The sequence below is a fragment of the Sciurus vulgaris genome, assembly GCF_902686455.1.
Source record: "Sciurus vulgaris genome assembly, chromosome: 7".
Taxonomy (NCBI): domain Eukaryota; kingdom Metazoa; phylum Chordata; class Mammalia; order Rodentia; family Sciuridae; genus Sciurus; species Sciurus vulgaris.
Window position 1 is genome coordinate 23531652 of NC_136467.1, and position 20944 is coordinate 23552595.

Consider the following 20944-nt stretch of genomic DNA (forward strand, 5'->3'; position numbering starts at 1 on the left):
GAAAATGGAGGAAATTTTATTACTTCACTTAGGTATTTTCTTAAAACCTCAACAGATTCTAATTTGTACTTACTTGATGTTAGAGGTTAGTAGAGAAAATATGTAGGAAAATACAATTTTACTTGCAAGTGTTGGCTACACATTTCCTAATGTATATTTTGTCTGTCATGTATGCTTCTTCAACGTGCTTCTCAGTTGAAGCTAACCAGAGACTCCCTTCCTACCTTTAAATTTTTTAGCCAATTAAATAAGTTTGGGGACAAGGTGGGACATAATTATGATTTGGTTTAACTTCAGATGAGTCCCTATTCACCAATTCACATTAAATTACAAATTATACACACTTCAAATTTTCCAGTTGCCATGTTTTTAAGATGGTATTTTTATTAGATCTAATAAATTTTGTCTTCCTGTTAAAACCTGTCAAAACTGTGAGTCAATGAATAACTAGTATTAAGCCTAAAAAATATCAGAATTGAAGATTCTTACCTAAAAAAATAACTCAGTGTTAAAACTGTCCAAAATAAAAAAACAAAACAAAACAAAAAAAACTTAAATGATTCAATCAGCAGGACAAGCAAATGAAGAAGAAAAGTTCATTCATTACTCTAAATCAATGAAGTCAACTAATCTCTCAAAATAAAATTCATTTGCTCCAAACTGAAATAAGTTATATTTAGATAAGTTATAGTGAAATGGACAATTGGTAGTAAGGGTGAAGTGGTAAAAATATTGGGATAAGAAAATGAGAACAGAGGAAAAGCAGAAAATAAAGAGAAAACTTTCTAAGGACACAAGTACGTATACTGTTTAAGTTCTAGAATGATGGTTTCATAAAGGCTGGCTGATGTTCTATGACCACAGTATTCTTGGTATAAAGTTTTGACTTTGAAGGATCTTCTTATGTCTAAAATAGGGGGAAAATTATTTAAATATAGACTATTTTACTTCATTTATTTTGTTTTAGGACAAAATGGCTTCATTACTTAGCCTTTGAAAGCATTAAACATCATAAAAAATCTGACTTTTTAAATAAAAAGTGTTAATAAAAACTTTTTAAATGCAAGGGGGTATAGACAAAAGGCCAAGTACAAATTTTAAATAGCACAAAAAAGATACATGTTAAAACCTACCTCTCATTTCCTAGACATTTTAGGGCTATTACCAGTTTTGAGGGCATCTTTCCATATCTAGTCTACCCTATCAATACATATACTATCGCTATTCTTTGCTAAGAAATCTGTGATCCTGCCTAAATAAAATTCTCTAAACCATTTTATTTGTCTCTAAACACACCCCTTTCTCTATCAAGAAGGCACATGGTGTGTGTGTGTATGTTTTGCAAATGGTAGTATGTTCTGTATACTATACTCATCTTTGTATTTTCCTCTTAATATGGCTTAGTAAGTATACATAAATATATATAAATCTTTCCTGTTCTTTTTAATGGCTACACAGTGTTCCATTCTCTCCATGTACCCTAATTTATAAAGTAATCCATTACTGATAAACATTCAACTTGTTTCCAATGTTTGCTACTATAGATAATGCTATGGTGAATATTCTTATAAAATTGTGTGTATGTGTGTGTGTGTGTGTGTGTGTGTGTATGCTTATAGAAAAATTTGTATTTTTTTTCCTAAATTAAAATTCTCCAAGAAAATGCATTTTGGAAAAGGTATATAATTTGGTTGGGCTCCTGCTCTAACTTTTTAACTTATTTGAATAACTTCCATATGACTAAATAGATAGTTACTATCAAGAACCAAACAGAATTCACAGGGCGGAAATGTTTAGTTATATTGTATAATTTCATTTGAACAATATTAAAAAAGTCTGCATGTTATTAAAGAATGTCATTCAACTAAGAATTGAACTGACAACACAGACCCCTTAACATGCCTCAGGCAGCATAAAGATGCCACTTCCTGTTCATCTTGAAGCATAGAGGCCAGGCTTGTCCTCTTGGCAGCCGTCATTGGCATGTTCCCTCTGGGGCCCAGAGTAACTGGTTCAACAAATCTTGTAAATACCTGTTAAGTTATTAAGTGCTTTTGAGTGTATGTTATTTAGTTATTTACTGAGATGCCCAAATCTAGTTATTTCTCCTTTCTTGATTTGGACAGGTCTTATGCACAATTCACAAACTGGTTTTAACTCTCTAGACTGCAAGGAATGATGTGACCCTAAAGCAGTCTTGGGAGAAAGCAGAATCAGGTTGGAGATTTCTTCCTTTAACTATTTAGTAAAAAATGTTATCAAATAACTTCAGATTAATTTTTAAGTAGAGGGTTATACAGCACATTAGATGGGATTAGTACATTTAAAAAATTGAATATTAAAAGATTTCTAGGTAAGCACTGAATTTCTTTACTGCCTAAACTTGGGGATTCTGAAAAGGGAGGCATGGCTGTTGGTTAGAAAACTAGAAGAGACAATCCAAAAACCCTAACTAAATAAAACCCTGTAAGAGGAATTGAGAGAGGCAGAGAGAAAGGAAAAATCAAAACAAAAAAAAGCCTCAGAGAAAACAAACTCAGTACTTCTGACATGAGCACTACCACAACACAGCTCAGCTTTTCTACATAAGAGGTGAGCTACATTTACAACGAAAAGCCGAGCACTAATTAAAACATGTTCTATTAGTTCATCTAATTAAATATTCTACCAAGAGCTTCTATAATATTTATAGACTGTAAGAAGCATATGCTTCAAGAAAAAAAAAAAAAAAGAGAAATTACAGTTTCCAACAATGTGAAGTTTATGAGTGGTTAAAGGCACACTGTGCCTTTTAAATAATCACCATCCCTGCCCTCCTTACACGCCTTTGGTTTTTCTGTGGAAGAACTAAAAACTGTAAATTAGTACATACTATTCTTTTCAGCTATCTTAAGGATTTCCCTTTGATAAAAGTGCATCCTGGACCTTTATATGAGAGAAAGTAAATCACTCCTAAAGTGAATAAGAGGGGAAACATCTGCTATATTTATAAACTAAAAACTTTATTCTGTTTTTTATTAGACAACTATAAACTGATTTTCAAAATGTTTCAAGTATAATAGAAAAAAAAATCTGGGACTAGGAGATTTCCTATCTCAAACCAGTATTTAAAAAAAAGAAAAAACTTTTAAGTTCCCTTTACTATCAGAAAAGTTAGGTTTGGATTTGACAGCATTTTAGTTCTTAAGGAAAAGGATACAGAAAGGAGGTTGTAAAATCATGAAGTCATAGAGGTTTGGCTTCAAATTTTGCTTATGTCACTGGCATATTTGTTTTAAATGCAGTTTATAAGAATTTATAAAAATAAGATAGAACTTTATTCTGTAAAAGTTTGAAGGTTTTAAATTTTATTTTATCTACTGAGGACCAAAAGACAGAATAGGGGGGTAGAGGTGGCTGGAGAGCAAAAAGATCAATCCAAAATAAAAGGCACCTTAAGCTTGAGTTAACCAGTTCAGAATGAAGTGTCTATGCTAGAAAATTTCCTAATAGAATACCACCTCCTAATTCCTATCTTTACAACATGAATATTATAACCAACAGACACTGTCTATTGGTTTGATTACATGAAACTACCAATATTTTATCATTTTTGTTATACAAAAATAGCAATTCCATACAGAGCAACTTAATATAGCCCTTCTACTAACAGTAAGATTTTTCTCTCACATATACACAGAATAAATCTATATGTACACCATATATATATGTGACTTTACTAGAGTTCTGCCCCAAAATATATTGTCTAAAGCAATGTTCCTTGGATGTAAGTTTAATATCCTGCCCCCAAGATGTGACACTTCCGCTGATTCATAAAATTATTTCCAATGTTCATTAACGTAGTATTAAATGCCCTGTATCTCTGGCACAGAAATAGGAAGAAAAGGGGAAAAAAAGAAGGAAAAGAAGCCAATTTGTTGATTGCTGAGTTTTGTGTTAGGCCTAATAGTAGTCAATTTAATACTTTCCCCTTTTAATAATTAAAATATGTATGAGAAGTATTATAAATTTCATTTTGGAAAGAAGAAAAACCTAGGTTGAAGGAAGCTGAAAAACAGCTGTGTTGGTGGTTTAAGAAGGGATAGAAACTAATAACAAATACTACTTGACACAAAAAGCACTGTATTTCTGCTTCATTCCTCTATAAAAATGACTGGAACTCTTGATTAGTGTTTAATTTTGAAGTACCTTTCAAACAGTATTCACAAAATGCAAAAACACTGATGTAGCTGGTTTTGCTTACCTATTCTACAGTTGAAATACTGAATGTTTCTATGAGATAACAAAATATTTAAAACAGTGTTCCATAAAATTTTACTTACAAAATAAATTCAAATTATTTTATTAAGTCGTAACAGACCAATAAAGCTGAAAAGTTAGGGTAGAGTATACTAAATGATGACACAAAGAGATCAGGGATATGATGATCAATTTCATCAATCATTTTAAAGACATTTTAAAAATTTAGCAATACTGCAGAAAATACAAGGTTCAAAGATTTAAAATAGGAAAAAAAGATTAATTGTAATTGCTTCTACAACTCAAAGGGTAACTTTTATTTTATTAAACATCTTATAAATGTGGCATAGTGTCAGTAGAAGAGAAAGGGAAGTTAATAAAAACAGCAATAACCACAAAAAGTACAGTAACTACTCTTATTAATAAATCATAAAGTTAGCAGTAACCAATACTTGTCACTGCTCAAAAAATTAGATTATAATACGTATCAAAACTATGAAAATAATTTAATGCTTTTATGGGTTCGCATGGAACTCAAGTACTTTATGACCATCAATATGCGGTACAAATATGATAAATGCAGTTCTTATTTATGAAAGGGGAATTAAAAAGCTTAGTTTTGATTTCCTACCTGTGCTGTGAGGCACTTCTGCAGGTGTATTTGCTGGAGCATGTGCACCTGGAGGAATCTGTATTCCAGTATAGCCACCTGATGGCATGCTGGTTGGGTCATAAGTTGAGGAGGATGACGGCTGAGGTGGCTGGGTGGGCAGGGAGGATGCTCCAGCATCTTCATTTTCCTCAACGTCTATTATGTAATACATACATAAGGTTAAAGTAGGCAGTTTGAAATAAAAATGCTATACACACAAGACAAAAGGAAATCTTCATATGCAATTCTATTTAAGGCAATTGACAGGTAGGCTCTTTCTCATGAAATAATTATTTAATTTTTAAATTTTCTTACAAAAATTAATTATGCCCAACAATATTATAACTTTTTTCAGTTTAATGCTCAATAATGTCATAAATTTTTACACATAGCATATTTTTCTTTAAAATAAACTTTCTTTATACTTATGAAAAGTCAGGGACATTTTTGACCAAAAATGTCATATTTATGTTATCCAATATGAACTCTATTTTCTGAGAACTGCTTTTTTCTCAGTGCTTTCTGTGTATTAGCTATTTAATGTGAGAAAATTAAATTGTCATAGTACATTTAATGTGACAATTACATATTCTGGAGATTAATGCTCTATCTGAAGTGCAGGTGGCAAAGATTTCCTCCCATTCTATAGGCTCTCCCTTCATGCTCTTGATTGTTTCCTTTGTTGTGGAGAAACTTTTTGGTTTTATAACATCCCATTTATTGATTATTGATTTTACTACTTGTGCTTTAGGGGTCTTCTTGGGGAAGCTGGTTCCCAGACCAACATGATGAAGATATGGGTCTACTTTATCTTCTAGTAGGCTCAGGGTCTCCGGTTTAATGCCTTGCTCCTTGATCCACTTTGAGTTGAGTTTTGTGCATGATGAGAGATAAGGATCAAACTTCTTTCTACTACATATGAATTTCCAGTTTTCCCAGCACCACTTAAAAAACAAATAACCCAATCAATAAATGGACAAAAGAACTGAACAGGCATTTCATAGAAGAAATTCAAATGGTCAACAAATATATGAAAAAATGTCAAACCTCTCTAGGAATTAGAGAAATGCAAATTAAAACTACACTGAGTTTCCACCTCACTCCAGTCAGAATGGCAAGTACCAAGAATACAAGTAACAATAAATGTTGGCAAGGATGTGGGGAAAAGGTACATTCATACATTGCTGATGGAACTGCAATTGGTGCAATCAACTCTGGAAAGGAGTAGGGAGATTCCTTAGAAAACCTGGAATGGTAACACCATTTGACCCAGTTATCCCACTCTTCAGTATATATCCAAAGGAGTTAAAATCAGCATACTATGGTGGCATGGTGATTCCATCTAAGAAATGGCTAATACAGGATGAGTAGGTTTGGTTGAAGAGATTTCTTTTTTTTTTTTTTTTTTTTTTTTTGCGGTGCTGGGGATTGAACCCAGGGCCTTGTGCTTGCAAGGCAGGCACTCTGCCAACTGAGCCATATCCCCAGCCCAAGAGATTTCTTTTTAAATTTTATTTGTTCTAATTAGTTGTACATGACAATAGGATGCATTTACGCATTTTGATAGATCATACAAAAATGGAGTATAATCTCTCGTTTTTCTGACTATACATATTAAAAAGACATTGAGATACTAAGGTAATTACTACTCAGAGTTCTCTAACTGGCAATTAGCTGTTCTACCAAAGATTTCTGAAGAAAGGGTTGGGATAAAAGTGTAAGTTTGAAGCTCTTAGCTCAGATGCAAGAGGTGAAGCTAAAGTATGATGTGATCTCCCAGGGAGAACTAAGCATGAAATTGGCCAGATTATTTTGTAATATTATGTGTGTACATATATATAACACCACAAGTCCCACCATTATATACACCTATAATGCAGCACTAATAAAAAATATAAAATATTTTTAAAAGAAGATCTAAGCAAAGATGGAATAGGTTTTCATATGCAGTCATTACATTAAAAACTTCCATTATCTTTAAGTCCTATTGATTATACTTCTCTTAACTGTATTTGTTCTCTGTATTGCCAAGGCTGAGACCTTCTGCAGCCTATTATAATAATTTGCATTACCAAAGCCCCTGATTTTGTCTCACAATTAGAAGATCTCTCCTTCTCCAATTTACTTTAATTTTTTTTTTTGTACTCTCACATGCTGAATCTGCCTCCCTGCTTTTGTGGAAGCTCTTCTTTTTGGTGGTAGCATCCCTTCCAACTAATTACTGGACTTCAGTTCAATTAACTACTAAGACATTGTTCAGGCACTATCTCTTACTATTAAAAATGCTGATTAATCTGTCACCATTCCCCATGGGAATATAAGCTTCTGTAAGAAAGCATCTGTGGCATATTCATCTCTAGTATTTGGCCAATATCAACACAATGACATTAAAAAGGAAAAAAAAATGTCTCTTGAACAAAACAAAGACAAAATACATAAAAATTTTAAAAATGGAAGCACAAGAGTATGTCCTGGCGGGTGGAGGTGTGCATCATGTCTAAAACACAGCAATTCTCATAGTATTGATACCGTCTTCTAAAGGGAAGGATTAACAGTTATATTGAATGATTGGCTGAAATGCTTTCTTAAAAGCTCACCGGAGAAGATGAATATGTATAAGTCTTGTTATTCAATGTCAAACTCGTTGAAGAAAAAAAATGCATGTGCTTATTTGGGTTAAAAAAAAAAAAAGATCTGAGTTCAACTGTGGCAATATTAAATAATTATTAGAATTTGGGCAAGTTATTTATTCTTTTTAAATACTTAGTTCCCCAATAATAACTAGGGATGACCAACCATCACCCAAATTTTGGAAGACTAACTTAGATAATAAGTGTTTAGCATAGTGCCTAACATCAAGCACTCTACAAATCATATTATTGTAAGTTATAAAGATACTTGTTTTATTAAAATAGATTTTATAAAACTGGCTACACAGAAGTTCAAATGAAACAGGTCATTAGAGATCCTCAGGATTTGTATAGGTAAAGGAAAGTGATTTTAGAAAAGAAGAATGGTTTTAACTAAGAAAACAATAGTACAGCTAACTTCGATGGCTGTCACAAAAAAATTATATGGGTGTTATGGAATCAACTGTGCAATTTCTATTCACATGTGAAGCTCTAACCCCCATGTGACTATATCTGGATACAGTCTTTAGGAGGTAATTAAGATATAAAAAATGAAATCATAAGGGTGAGGTTTTAGTCCCAGGGGACTGGGTCCTTATAAGAGAAGGAATAGAGATTATGGGATAGACATAACTTTCTTTCTCTGCCATAGTAGGAAGATGGCCACCACCAAGTGAAGGAAAAGAGCACTGACCAGAAATTTACTCTGCTAGATCTTAATCTGGGAATTCTAGTCCCTAGAACCATGAGAAAACAAGTCTCTATTATTTAAGTCATCCAGTCTATGGTAGATTATAATAAAAGTTCAAATCAAGATAGATTTTGGTAGTGAAAAGTGGGATGCTACTGTAACACGTATCTAAAAATGTGGTAGTTTAGTAGCTTTGAAGTGGGTAATGGATAGTGGTTCTATGAGTGTAAAGGTTCAAATGAAAAGTAATGGATGTTAAAGGCAATTCTGGCTTGACACAGGGGTGCATATCTGTTAATATCAGTTACTTGGAATCAGGCAGGAGAATCACAAGTCTGAGGCCAGCTTGGGTAACTTACTGACACCATGTCTCAAAAAGAAAAGTAAGGTCTGGGGATGTAGCTCAGTGGTAAAATAATGTCCCCCTGGGGGTTCAATCCCAGGTTCCACACCAAACAAAAATAAAACCAAAACCCAAAAACAAAAACAGAATTCTGGTAAGGTTTTAGATGGAAATGAAGAATATCGGTGATCCTTGTTACATAGTGGCAAAAAACTTGGCTAAATCGTGTTCTAGTGATGGAACCGGATATTTGGCAGGGGAGATTTCTCAGCAAATACTGAAAGTGAAGCTTTGTCCTCTTTACTACTTATAATAAAATGTAAAGAGGGAAATTAAGAAAGGATTTACAGGCCAAAAGGAACCAGGACTTGGGAGACTTGAGGAAAATTTGTAGTTCATCCATATTGAAAAAATTAGAAAGCTTGTTTTACAAAAACATGATGGGTGTGGCTAAAGAATCATTTAATAAAGAAACTATGAGTACAACTCATGGACTTGAGCAGCTATCTAAGCAGAAGCCAGGAGTAAAAATGGAATTTCAGCAGTAAAAGCATTGTTAGTTAGGGCTAAAGTGGACTGAAAGAGACAAAATGAAAGAAGGCTGTCATCCTTAGATCATATAGAACTGAACCACAGAACTGTCCAGCTGCAAATATGTGCTCTCCTTCTTTAAGGGTGGGGCTATCACCTCTCTTCCAATCGGCCAGGCTGCCTCCATCCAGAGTCACAGTGGCAGGGCCACTTGGCCTTGAGTCTTATAGGCAAAACCTCAGAGATGGGACTACCACACCAGTGGGTCCAGAGGGACAAAATACTGAATTAAAGAGGATTATTTTGAAATTTAAAACCTTAATGGAATTTGCCTTTGCTAGGTTTTAAGTTTGCTTAAGACCTGTCCCATCTTTCTTTCTGATTTCTCTTTTTTGGAATGGGGATACCTATTCTGTCTATGACTGTCCCATCACTGAAGTTTGGAAGCACATAACTTGTTCAGATTCATCAGTTCACAGCTGGAGAACAATTCTGCCTTAGGATGAATTGTACCTTCAATCTCTCTCATTTATCTGATTGTGAGATGGTGAGATAGTGATGTAGGAATGAGTTAAGACTTGGGACAGATAGTATAGAATGAATGTATTTTGCATGTGGTAAAGACGTTTAAGGGGCCAAAAGTTGAATGCTGTGGACTGAATTGTGTCACCCAAAATTTCACATGGTAAAGCCTTGTCAACCCAATATTACTATCTGGAGAGAAAATCTTTAGAATATATTAAAGTCAAAAGAGGTCATAGGTAGGGCCCTAATCTGACAGTACTGTGGCCTTCTGAGAGGAAGAAAAGTGGGGTAGGGGACACAGCAAGAGCCATTTGAAAGCCAAAGAGAGAGTTCTCATCACAAAGACAATCCTGTTAGACCTTGGTCTTGGACTTTCTTGTCTCCAGAACTGTGAAAGTAAATTTTGGTTGTTTAAGTCATAAAGTCTGCAGGATTTTGTTATGGCAGTCCAAACACACTAAAACATCAGAAAGTAAGTTTAGGAAATAAAATAAGTAATATATAGTGTTATCAGATAGTTGTGAGTCTTGTTGATTATCTAAGAATCTCAATTTTTTTCTTGTGGACAACTAGAAGTAATATACACAAGGCCTGGTATAACACATCTCTGATTATAGTCAGTATTAATTAAGGGAAGAAAGTATGCAAAACATTCTAAAATATTAATTAGAAAGTGAGAAAACTGGGGCAATATACTTAAAAAAATCAACTTCTACTGTCATGATGAATAACCCAAAAACTTAATCATGTTTCAGAATGGTCAGGACCCTGAGTCATTCAGCCAACACTCAAGTTCTGGTTCTCTCCTTTGAGCTTCTATGACCTTAAGCAAGCCAAGAATATATGCGGAACCCCGATTTCCTCTGTAAAACAGGTATAATATGAACCAGCTCTTAGGAATTTTTGAGAGTATGAGAATATATGTGAAAATGATTTGAAAGTTTTATGGCACTGTAAGAATATGAGGCATTTATTATATAAAATTACTAGAAGAAACATTTTATATGAAAATTACTTTAAAAATTAGGCAAGAACAGATATACTTCATGAATAGATAGGAACAAATTAACTTCAAATGCTGTAAGAAAGAGATGTAAAATAATTCACACATAGTATTTGTATGTGTTTTTAACTGACTGGTTTTATAAAATTCTTAAAAATCTTTAAATAAATAAAACAAAGATTTTCCCTAATTCCTATTTTTTTAAAAAAATTCTTATCACGGCAATAATTTATATATAGTGAAACTCATCCTTTGCAGGTAGTTTCAAAACCTTATACACTGTATTAATATCACCATGGCTACAATATAGGATCTTTCCATCATCCCCCAAATGTTTCCCATGCTACTTTGTAGTAAACCTTCTTCCCTCCTCCTTGACTGCTCACTATCTGATTTCTGTCTTTATAGTGTAGCCTTTTTCAGAACATTACATAAATACAATCATGTAACAGGTAGCTTATGGTGTTTGACTTTTGAGATTACGTGGTTGCATATATCAGCAGTTTACTGCCTTTAACTGTTCAGAATTTGGTGCAAGGATATGCCACAATTTTTTGACTTATTTACAAACTGATGATGCCTAGATTATCTCCAGATTTTGTTAGTTACAAATAAAGCTCTTACAAACTTTACACATAGGTCTTTGTGTGAAAAAACATTTGCATTTCCCTTGGCAAATTTGCATTTCCCTTGGGCAGATAACTAGGAGTGGGACTTCCAGGCCTATATCTATGTATATGTTTAATTTTTTATGAAAGTACCAAACTCTTTCCCTATTTCTATGAGAGCTTCAGCTGTTCAGCATCCTTGTTGGTAATTCTATTAGCCTGTAAAATTTTAGCTTTGGGTATCTTGTTTTGGTTTTGTATTTCCTGAATGACTGAAAATTTTAGCATGGTTTTGTGAGCTTATGTGACCCCCTACTCATTCTAAAATGATGTGTAGAAATACTCACGATAATTCATATTTTCACAGTGGATCATACAACCTCTTACAAGTAAGTGCAACTCAGGACTGAAAACTGATAAGGACTGTAAACATGAAGAAATTATTCAGATGGGCTAAAAGAAGTAAAATACCACCTATTTTATCAGTGCACATTTATTTACTGGGAAATGATTGAGGAAAAAAAAGTCCATGGAGACAGATTTGCATGGAAAATTAGTGCCAAAGAGCATCTTTAGTACCAGGGCAAGTTGTTTTCACAAAGGATTTCTAGAAAGCACTTAAAGAGTAAATAACTTAAAAAGCTATTTAATCTGTTCTAAAGTATAGAAAAAGACTAGAAATTTTCAAATTTTATTTGAGAAGCATAACATTAATAACAAAAAAGAAAACTATAGAGAAATTTTAGTTATAAATGTCAATGCAAATTCCTTAATGATAAAAGTAAAATTAAAACATCAGAAGCAGGTAGAGTTTGTCGCATGGTGAAAAGTTCATTCAACATTAGGCAATCTTTTAATAAAATCATCTATAATGACATAAGACATAAGCAGATGAATCATATTGGAGTTGGCAAACTAGCCAGTGGCTGGTTGCCTATTTTTGTAAATAAGGTTTTACTGGAACACAACCGTGCTCAGTTGTTTACATACTGTCTATGGCTGCCTTAATACAATAGCAGTACAGTCAAACAGTTGCAAAAAACTAGTTCACAGTTCAAAATATTTACTATATGATCCTTTTTGAAAAAAATTTATTGACCCCTGCATTAGATCATTGTCACAGATGGCTGAAAATTGTATAACAAAATGTAAGAATCATTGGGAATTTTCTTAGTTCAGAGAGCAGTAGTTGTTCTTTTTTGGAATAGTCTATTTCCTGCAAGTCTAATCAATCAAAAAAAAAAGTGAAAAATGTTTTTCCTTTCTGTTCCATCACATATTATCTGAAAGGTCAAGTGAAACAAGGCCTTCATTTTTTTCATAATAAAATTGTGTAAATCCACTTACTGTGTAATAAAATTTTCCTGTCTCTATAAAGTTAAAAAAAAAAAAAAGATCAGGTGCAAAACACTACATATATTACTAATTGTGTAAAAAAGGGAGGATATATATTTCTGTTTATAAACTCATAAAATTGATTGATCTCTATAAATATACACAAAAAACTACAAGTAATGTTTACTTATTTGAATTTTGGTAGGACTCAGGAACATGGGGCAAGGGGTAGACAGGAGAAATTTCCTTTGTACTTTTCACATACTCTGTAATTCCTGAACCAAGTATTACTTACCTACTACCTCCCCTAACTCCTGCATAATTCAAATATGTACACAAAAAACCACATTAATTATTAATTATTAGCTAATATTCTTTTTGGTCTGGAAACAAATGATCAGTGCATTGCTTTTCCTATGCAGGAATGGAATTTGATTAAGATGTAGGAAATAAGCTGTGTGTGGTGGCGCACACCTGTAATCTCAGTGGCTCAGGAGGCTGAGACACAAGAGATCAAAAGTTCAAAGCCAGCCTCAGCAACTTATCGAGATTCTAAGCAACTTACTTAGACCCTGTCTCAAAACAAAAACGACAAAACAAAACAAAAAGGGCAGGGGTTGTGGTTCAGTGGTTAAACCCCTGGGTTCAATTCCCGGTCCAAAAAAAAATGATACAGGAGATAGCAAGTCACTATGTTGATGTGAACAGATATTATAGCAGTTTGGCCTTAATCTCTCATTACCCCCAAGTTTATGATATTTATACTTCATTTTCAAGGATTCTAGAACTCATTAAAAAAATATACTGCTTCTTTCTAGAACATTGAATAATCTAAAAAAATATGATCTCACTAAATCATTTTACTTAGAACAAAAAAATATATACCATTATCTTCTTCAATTCCAACAGGGCCTGCTTGAGGTGTCTCTCCATTCTTTAAACAATTATGGATATATGTTGCCTTCCACCTTGCATATTTTCTGTGTTTCACATTCTAAAAGAGAGTATTTTTATATTAATATTAGACCATGGTAAAAGAGTAAAAATATTAAGCATTTAAGATAGCCTATACTGAGATAAAATCTATTTTTATGTAGCACACCTCTGAAGAGTCTGGTGATCACCCACCCAACTGCTGATTCTACCAACTGTCTAGGACTTGACAAACTCTATGTAAAGCTATCTTCACCAAAGAACATACCCAGTTCTTCTGTAGGTGTCACATGTCAGAAAAAGTCTGCAGGGTAAATATGACAGTGTTTTTCCAGCAAAATTTGCAACTCTTACAACAGAGAAAGAAACTAAATGAAATTTTAAGATTAAATATAAAAGAGTAACAACAAACTAAATTATTTTCACTCAAGATCTGTACAAATCCATGAAAACTAAGATGACATAGTTGTTAAAACATATGTTAAACTAATAGTCGAGTTAACTTTTAAGCTGTCACATGATACCTAACAGCTGAATCTCATCACCTCAATTCTAAGGGGAAAATAATACCCCACTGAGGTGGTGTAAGGTGAACTGAAAACATCACTTAAGAACTTGATAGTTGCCTCTTTCCTAAAATTCCATACATTAATTCCTGTCTCCTTCCAAGTCTAATTGTATTTTGTTTCACTTTACCAACAATCTTACCAAAAGCAACACTTACATTTAAAGTCTTCGCATTTTTACCATTCTGTTCACTTAGTGGGAAGGGGTTTGCTTTCTTTCTTTTCTGTTTAGTTCATGTTTCCTTGTTACGCAAAAGTAAGAGAATTTGAATGTGATGGTGCATTTTAATGACAGGGAGCCCACATGTGTCAGCAGCCTGTATGTCACTAAAGAGGAACTAAGTCGCTCTTGCTAATGTCACCAATAACCTACTCCACATGGGCAAATTCAATGGAAACTTTCCAGTTATCATCTAACCAAACCTATCACCAGCATACTAAAGTCTGGAACATTACAATTATTGAGAAATACTCTCTATCCCTGATGTTTTGAAACTCTTTCTCCTGGTTTTCTTCCTACTGCCTGTGGCTACTTAATGCTTTCTCCAAACAATAATATGAGGTACCCTGTTGGGGCAGAGATTGCAAACTAGTGGTTCAGTCCATGATGATTCTCATAGAATTTAAAGTATGAGTTGCCTTCCATAGCACTAGGAAGGTTATAGAAATCTGTATTTCGTTTTTTTTTTTTTTTTTTTTTTTTTTTTTTAATGAGAATTCTGAAAACACTGGGCCTGCCTTATTTGGTATAATTATCTGAGCTAAACAGCACAGTCCTTCAGATGATGTACGTTCATTTATATTTATTCATTCTCTCTCTCCCCCCTGTTCCCCCACCATTCTCCTTCCCTTAGTTTACTGTTTCCATTTATCATCAGCTGCCATCTATTATCTCATTCCAGGCTGCCTTTATTCATTATCAATCAGGTTTCTTTACATGGTAAGAGAAAAGTGCCCTCATATAGTACATTTTCTTATCTCTCCACACTCATTCCTATGGATATCTTTATCACTCTTAAATGTTTGTATTTAGTCTGAATTTGCTTCTGGCAAATAGCCAACTAAGTGACATCTCTAACTGGATGTTGTATATACAACTAAATTTAATTTGTCTAAAACCTTTCTCTTGATTCTCTCCCAACCTCTCCTACTTGTAGGGAACTTCATTATCTCAAATGAAAAATAAACGAGTTATTCTTAGCACCTTTTTCTATACCCCCACCCCCAAAGCCTTTCCAGAGTCCCTCATTTAATTCACTAGGGATTTAGTTGATTTTGTTTCTGGAACACATCTTGAATTAGTCTTCTTCCCACATTCTCTGCAATATTCCCCTAATCTGTTTCTTTACTTACTCTTGCCCTACCCTGTCACCATCTTCCTTGCCCAGTATTCAGGCTGTTTTTATAAAATATAAACACCTGCCTATCAATCTTCAGGGCTTTCCAATGCACTTAAAATATAAAACAAACCCTAACTTGGGCTATGAGTCTATTTATGCTACATAGTTCTTAACTGTCCAATCTACTCTCAATGTGTACCCCACTCATTCAGTACCACCAGCTATGAGGACACATTTTCTATCTGTATACATGTCAAGGTTCACACCACCTCTCCTCTGCTTGATTCATTTTTTTCCTCACAAGTTAATTCACTCTTACTCAACTTACTTCTCATATATCAGCTCAAATGTCACTTCCTCAAAAAGATTAACCCCTGATCTTCCCAATCTAAGACTTCTCAGTAATTCTCTTTTCTAAGACAATATTTATTACAATTCATAATTACATACTTATATGTGTTTACAGAGTATCCCCCCCACAAACAAACACAAATTTAACATATTTTAGAAAATAACCTAATGAAAGACATAGTCTATGTCAATTATTTATTCCAAGTACAGGGACTTGGTTTCAGCACATAGTATTTGCTAAATAAATATACACATTTCCAAAATATAGTAGCTTGATATTGATGGAAGTCATTCTGTTCACTAAACAGATTTATTATTTTTGTGATAATGTAGTACATTATAATTATTGTGGTATGTCATGGGATATTGGAGTTAGGAAGTTCAATTAAGGTTACTATATAGTTACATAGAACAATTTGAAATTTCAACTGTTTTTGTCCTACAGAATAGAACTATTACATGGTTCATGCTTTTCTTCCTTCCATTTCATTCTTTGAGAGTAAAGAATATGTACTAAAGCACTGAACTTTCTGTATTTTAATGTTTCAAAATCCTGAGCAACTGGATTGCAGTTCCACAAATGCTACATTATTATCAAATTAAGAACCTCCAGGTTTACTTGTTCACTTGAATTCATTATTTGCAAAATGATTATTTTAAATGTTCATTTATTATTTTATACTCTAGCAACTATAAGTAATTGAAGTAATTAGCTACCTTAAATTTTTGGTGGTTTGAAATTTCCTTATTTTGAGAGACAACATAAGATATGTACAGTTAACTTCAAAATTTTTGTAGGCTCAATAAATATTTGCTATTATTAAGCAATTAGTAATATGAGAAATAAAAAGTAAGTCAATACATTATTTCTGCCTGTAGGGAGCTATCTTGCTATGGATGCACAATTAAAACATCAAAGATTACTATAAAATACAATTAAATAGAAAATATTAAATTTGTTTCTCGCAGTAAATGCATGCAAGAGTTGAGTAAAATAAAGTAAAAAAATAGGATAAAGAATAAGTTATAAAGAAAACAATATTTTAATTTGGCTTTCCAGGGTGAGCATGATGTGACAAGGTAGACTGGGGAGAAAGAAAACCATCAGCAATGTCAGAAAAACAGAAATAAAGGAAATATCTTATTTGAAGATAATTTGCCACGGGTAGAAGATACATAATTCAGGGCTTGTGGGTAAGTAAGATAAATCCAAAATAAGACAAAAGTCTTGAGTTAATATCTTGATAGTACATTATAGGTTATAAAGCATTTCTGTACATTTTCTTATTTGGTCCTCATATTAACCTTGAAATGTAGGCAAATCATGTTTTAGTTCCATTAATGTTTTGAGACAGTATAGGATTAGCTCAATATAAATACATCTGGCACCCAAGGCCCTCCACATTGTTGACACTGCTTCAGTTTTGGTTCCTGCTATTTCCATTAATTCCAGATGGGATTGTGTATCATATGCAATCTTTTCTTCATGCTCTTCTCCTTTATCTAACATGATATCCTTTTCAATCCAAAGTCTATCAAATTTCAGCCCAAATATTCATTTCCAACCAGCCTCCTTGCTTTCCAGTAAGTCACACTTATTTATCATTTATTCAAGCCAGGGACTATGCTAAGAGCTGAGGATGAACAAGATGAATGAGTCAGAAATAACCATTAGAGTTAAATATGAAAGCCAGGAAGTAACTGCCATCCCTAAATATGATACCCATCTTAACTAAAGTTTGTTTTAGTCAGTATTCCATCTCTATAACAAAACAATTAAGATAATCACTTATAAACAGGAAACTTTACTCAGTTTTGGAGGCTCTTCTCCATGACTGGTTTACCCACCAGCTTTGGGCCTGTCTATGGTGGGGCACATCAGGGTGGGAATGCACAATAATCCAAAAGGACTCACCTCATGGCTAGGCAGTGTGAGGTGGGGAGGGGCCAGGGTTCCACTGTCCCCTTCAAGGGTCGGCTTCCAATGATCTGAGTACCTTAAAAAGGCCCCACCTCCTAAAGGCTCACCACCATCCTGGGGACCATGCATTTAACACATGGACCTTTGGAGGTCACTTATCTGAAACATAGCAGTCCCATAGTTCCAATAGTACTTCATCTATTTTTTTCTTAGTGTTTTAAAATCTCATCATTGTAGAGAGGAGGAAATGCCATTAAAAAGTAAAATGATATGCCCAAGGTCACACTATTTTAGTAGTAAAGCAAGATACTCAATTCAGGACTTCCTTTGCAAGTTATACCATTAGCAATTCAGAAGGAAATACGAATATGGGAAACTGGTTTTAACACGTGTTTCAGTCAGCTTTCTTACTGCCCAGACCAAGACCTGACAAGAATATTAGAAGAGTTGAAGTTTATTTTGGGGTTCATGGTTTCAGAGGTCTCAGTCCATAGAAGGCAGCTCCATTCCTTGGGGCTCTGGGTGAGGCGGAACATCATGGCAGAAAAATGTGGTGGAGGAAAATGACTCAGGACATTGCACCAAGAAGAAAGAGAGAGAGGGGGAGGGATGGAGGGAGGGAGGGGAGGGGGGGGGAGAAAGAGATAATGAGTACATGCACACATGCATTCTACGCACCAGGGACCAAAAGCACAGGCCCAATGACCCACCTCTTCCAGTCACACTCTACCTGCTTTCAGTTACCACTCAGTTAATCCCTATCAGGGAATTAATTTGCTGATTGTGTTAAGACTCTCATAACCCAATCATTTCACCTCTAAATCTTCTTGTATTGTCTCACACATGAACTTTTGGGGGACACTTCATATCTAAACGAACAGGTCAACTATATATATCTTGGAAGATACAAAGAGCATCATTTTGAAGGTAAATGAGTACATTGCTTTGGAATGTGTAAACTGGCTGCTTGGGGATCCTTAAATAAGACGAATCTTTCCCAATCTGGAATACCTTAATCCTTTCTGAAGATCTGGAGGGAAAGCAGTACTGTAATGACTTTACAAGGTTATTTTGATCCTAATAGTGTATGAAGATTAAGAAGATGAAAGATAAGCTAAAAAGCATCCATTTTAGTAAGCACATTTTTAAAAAATGTCCCCCAAAGAAGATAAAGCAATAGTTTGATTTATACCAGTTTCCAAAATACTCTCAGTTGGGCAAACAGATGTGCATAATATTTAGGAGCAATTTCTAACAGTAGTAACATCAAATTAATGTACTTTTAAATACTGCTTTCTTTAAAATAAAGAATGCTGGTATCACACAATATTACAAGAGGAAATTTTTAAGATGTCTTTTTGAAATCTGTTAACTTCTTTTGGCTGACTAGATATCCTTTCTGGGAAACAGGAATAGCTAAAAGAACTTTAACTTCTGTCCCTGGCCTTCAAGTTCTTGTTTTGTATCTGGATAATGAGAAAGACTGACAAATGCAAATTTACGCTACTAAAGTCAGCAGCAGTATACAAAGTTTTCATTTAATCCTGAATTCATCTGGCTGGACTTACTACCCCTAAGAATGGTAGGAAAACACTTGTCACAGACTAGCAGATTTTTAAAAACTATTTAAGAATGACATAAGCGTGAAACTAAAGTGCATATGCACGCACACCTGTGCACACGTGCACACATACACACGCTCCAAAAAATTCTGACCCACTCTATAAAAAATCTAGAATAAAATAGTCTTCAGTAGCATACCAATGAACTGTCTTGAAAGAGAATGTTTTATATGAGCTACCTCCGATTCTCTTTTGATTTTCTCTTTAATCTAGCCTAGTCAAGTTTTTATCCACACCACTCAATGCAACTGCTTTTGACAAGGTTATAGATTTCTCTACCGCTTAATCCAATGCTTAATGGCAACTTCCCCAAGCCTATCAATATGAAAAGCTGATCAGTTTTGCCTTGAACCCACGGTTTTCTGGTTATCAAGGTCTGCTGGTTTTCCTTTTACCTTGCTAGAGGTTCCTTTGTCCTTTATAATGGTTTCTTCATAAGACCAAAGGCTGGGAGTGCCAGACTTCAGTTCTTAGATTCCTTATCTTCTCCTCCTGTACTTTATCTTAATATTCTCATCCAATTTAATGGATTTAAATACTATTTCACAATGTTAACTCCCAAATTTTATCTTCTGTTCATACCTCTCTTCTGAACCTTAAATCTTATTGCAACCAACTTGACATGTTACTTCTACATAGGATAGCCATCTTAAAGTTCCAAGACAACTAATGATCTTCTTTCCCTACACTGGCTACTTCACATGTCATAAATGATAATTCCATTCTTATTATCTGTTCAAGCCCAAATCCTGAGTCACATTTGAGTTCTCTTTCTCTCGCTCTACCACTGAAATCTCTTTAACTTCTGTCAGCTCTATATGTGAAATAATCCTAAATTCAATCACTTCTTGACATGACCTTTACTGAAAATTCTGGTCTGAGCAATCATTACCTCTTATCTGGATTATTTAATAACGTACTAATGGGTCTCTTTTCTCCCACTCTTGTCCATTACAGTGAATGGAACAATATTTTTTAAAGACAAGTCAAATCTTTTTTATTTTGCTTATTTTCCGTAGTGGGGGTTGAACCCAGGGTCTCGTGCAGGCTAGCCAAGTGCCCTACCACTAAGCTACATCTCCAGTCCTGGATTTGGTTTTAATTTCCCCTCCCCATCCTCATCTCCTGCCATTCTACTTCTCCTCACTCAGGATTCGGCAACCCTGTCCTCCTTGCTACTTTGTAAACATGAATAGACAGCCTATATTGTCTTGAAAACTTTGCACTTTCTCTTGCCTCTTCCCTGATACCTGAACAATTTATTCCCTTACTTCTTTAAGACATGCTAAAATGTTGCCTTCTTAGTGAAGCCTTCCTCAGTCAACTTAAAAATTGATCTTTTTATTCCTACCTTGAATTCCTCCATGACACTTACCATATGACACAGTATAGATTTTAATTATGAATTTGTTTATTGTCTGTCTTTATTATAGGAATATGATTCCCACAGGGCAGGCACTTTGTCCATTACTGTACTGCCCTACCTAGGGTAGTGCTTGGTGTATTGTAGAACTTAACAATTATGTAGTGAATGCAGAAGTGGATAGGTAGGTTTTAAGAGTCCATACTTTTATCAAGTAAACCAAATGATTCTGAAGCTGGATGTCTGGAAATGATACTATAAAAATCACTGAAATGAAACAAAACTTTTTTT

At 34.2% G+C, this 20944-nt stretch overlaps 1 protein-coding gene across 2 annotated transcripts in view; it reads right to left on the reverse strand.

Annotated features, from left to right (window-relative positions):
- Positions 1-20944, reverse strand: part of VTA1 (vesicle trafficking 1) — a 68069-nt gene that overhangs the window by 15199 nt on the left and 31926 nt on the right. For both annotated transcript variants that reach the window (XM_079148257.1, XM_079148258.1), the window contains exons 5-6: positions 13443-13551; positions 4871-5047 (exon numbers count right to left, since the gene is read on the reverse strand). In XM_079148257.1, coding sequence (XP_079004383.1) covers positions 4871-5047; positions 13443-13551 — 286 coding nt within the window. The remainder of the gene's footprint in view (positions 1-4870; positions 5048-13442; positions 13552-20944) is intronic.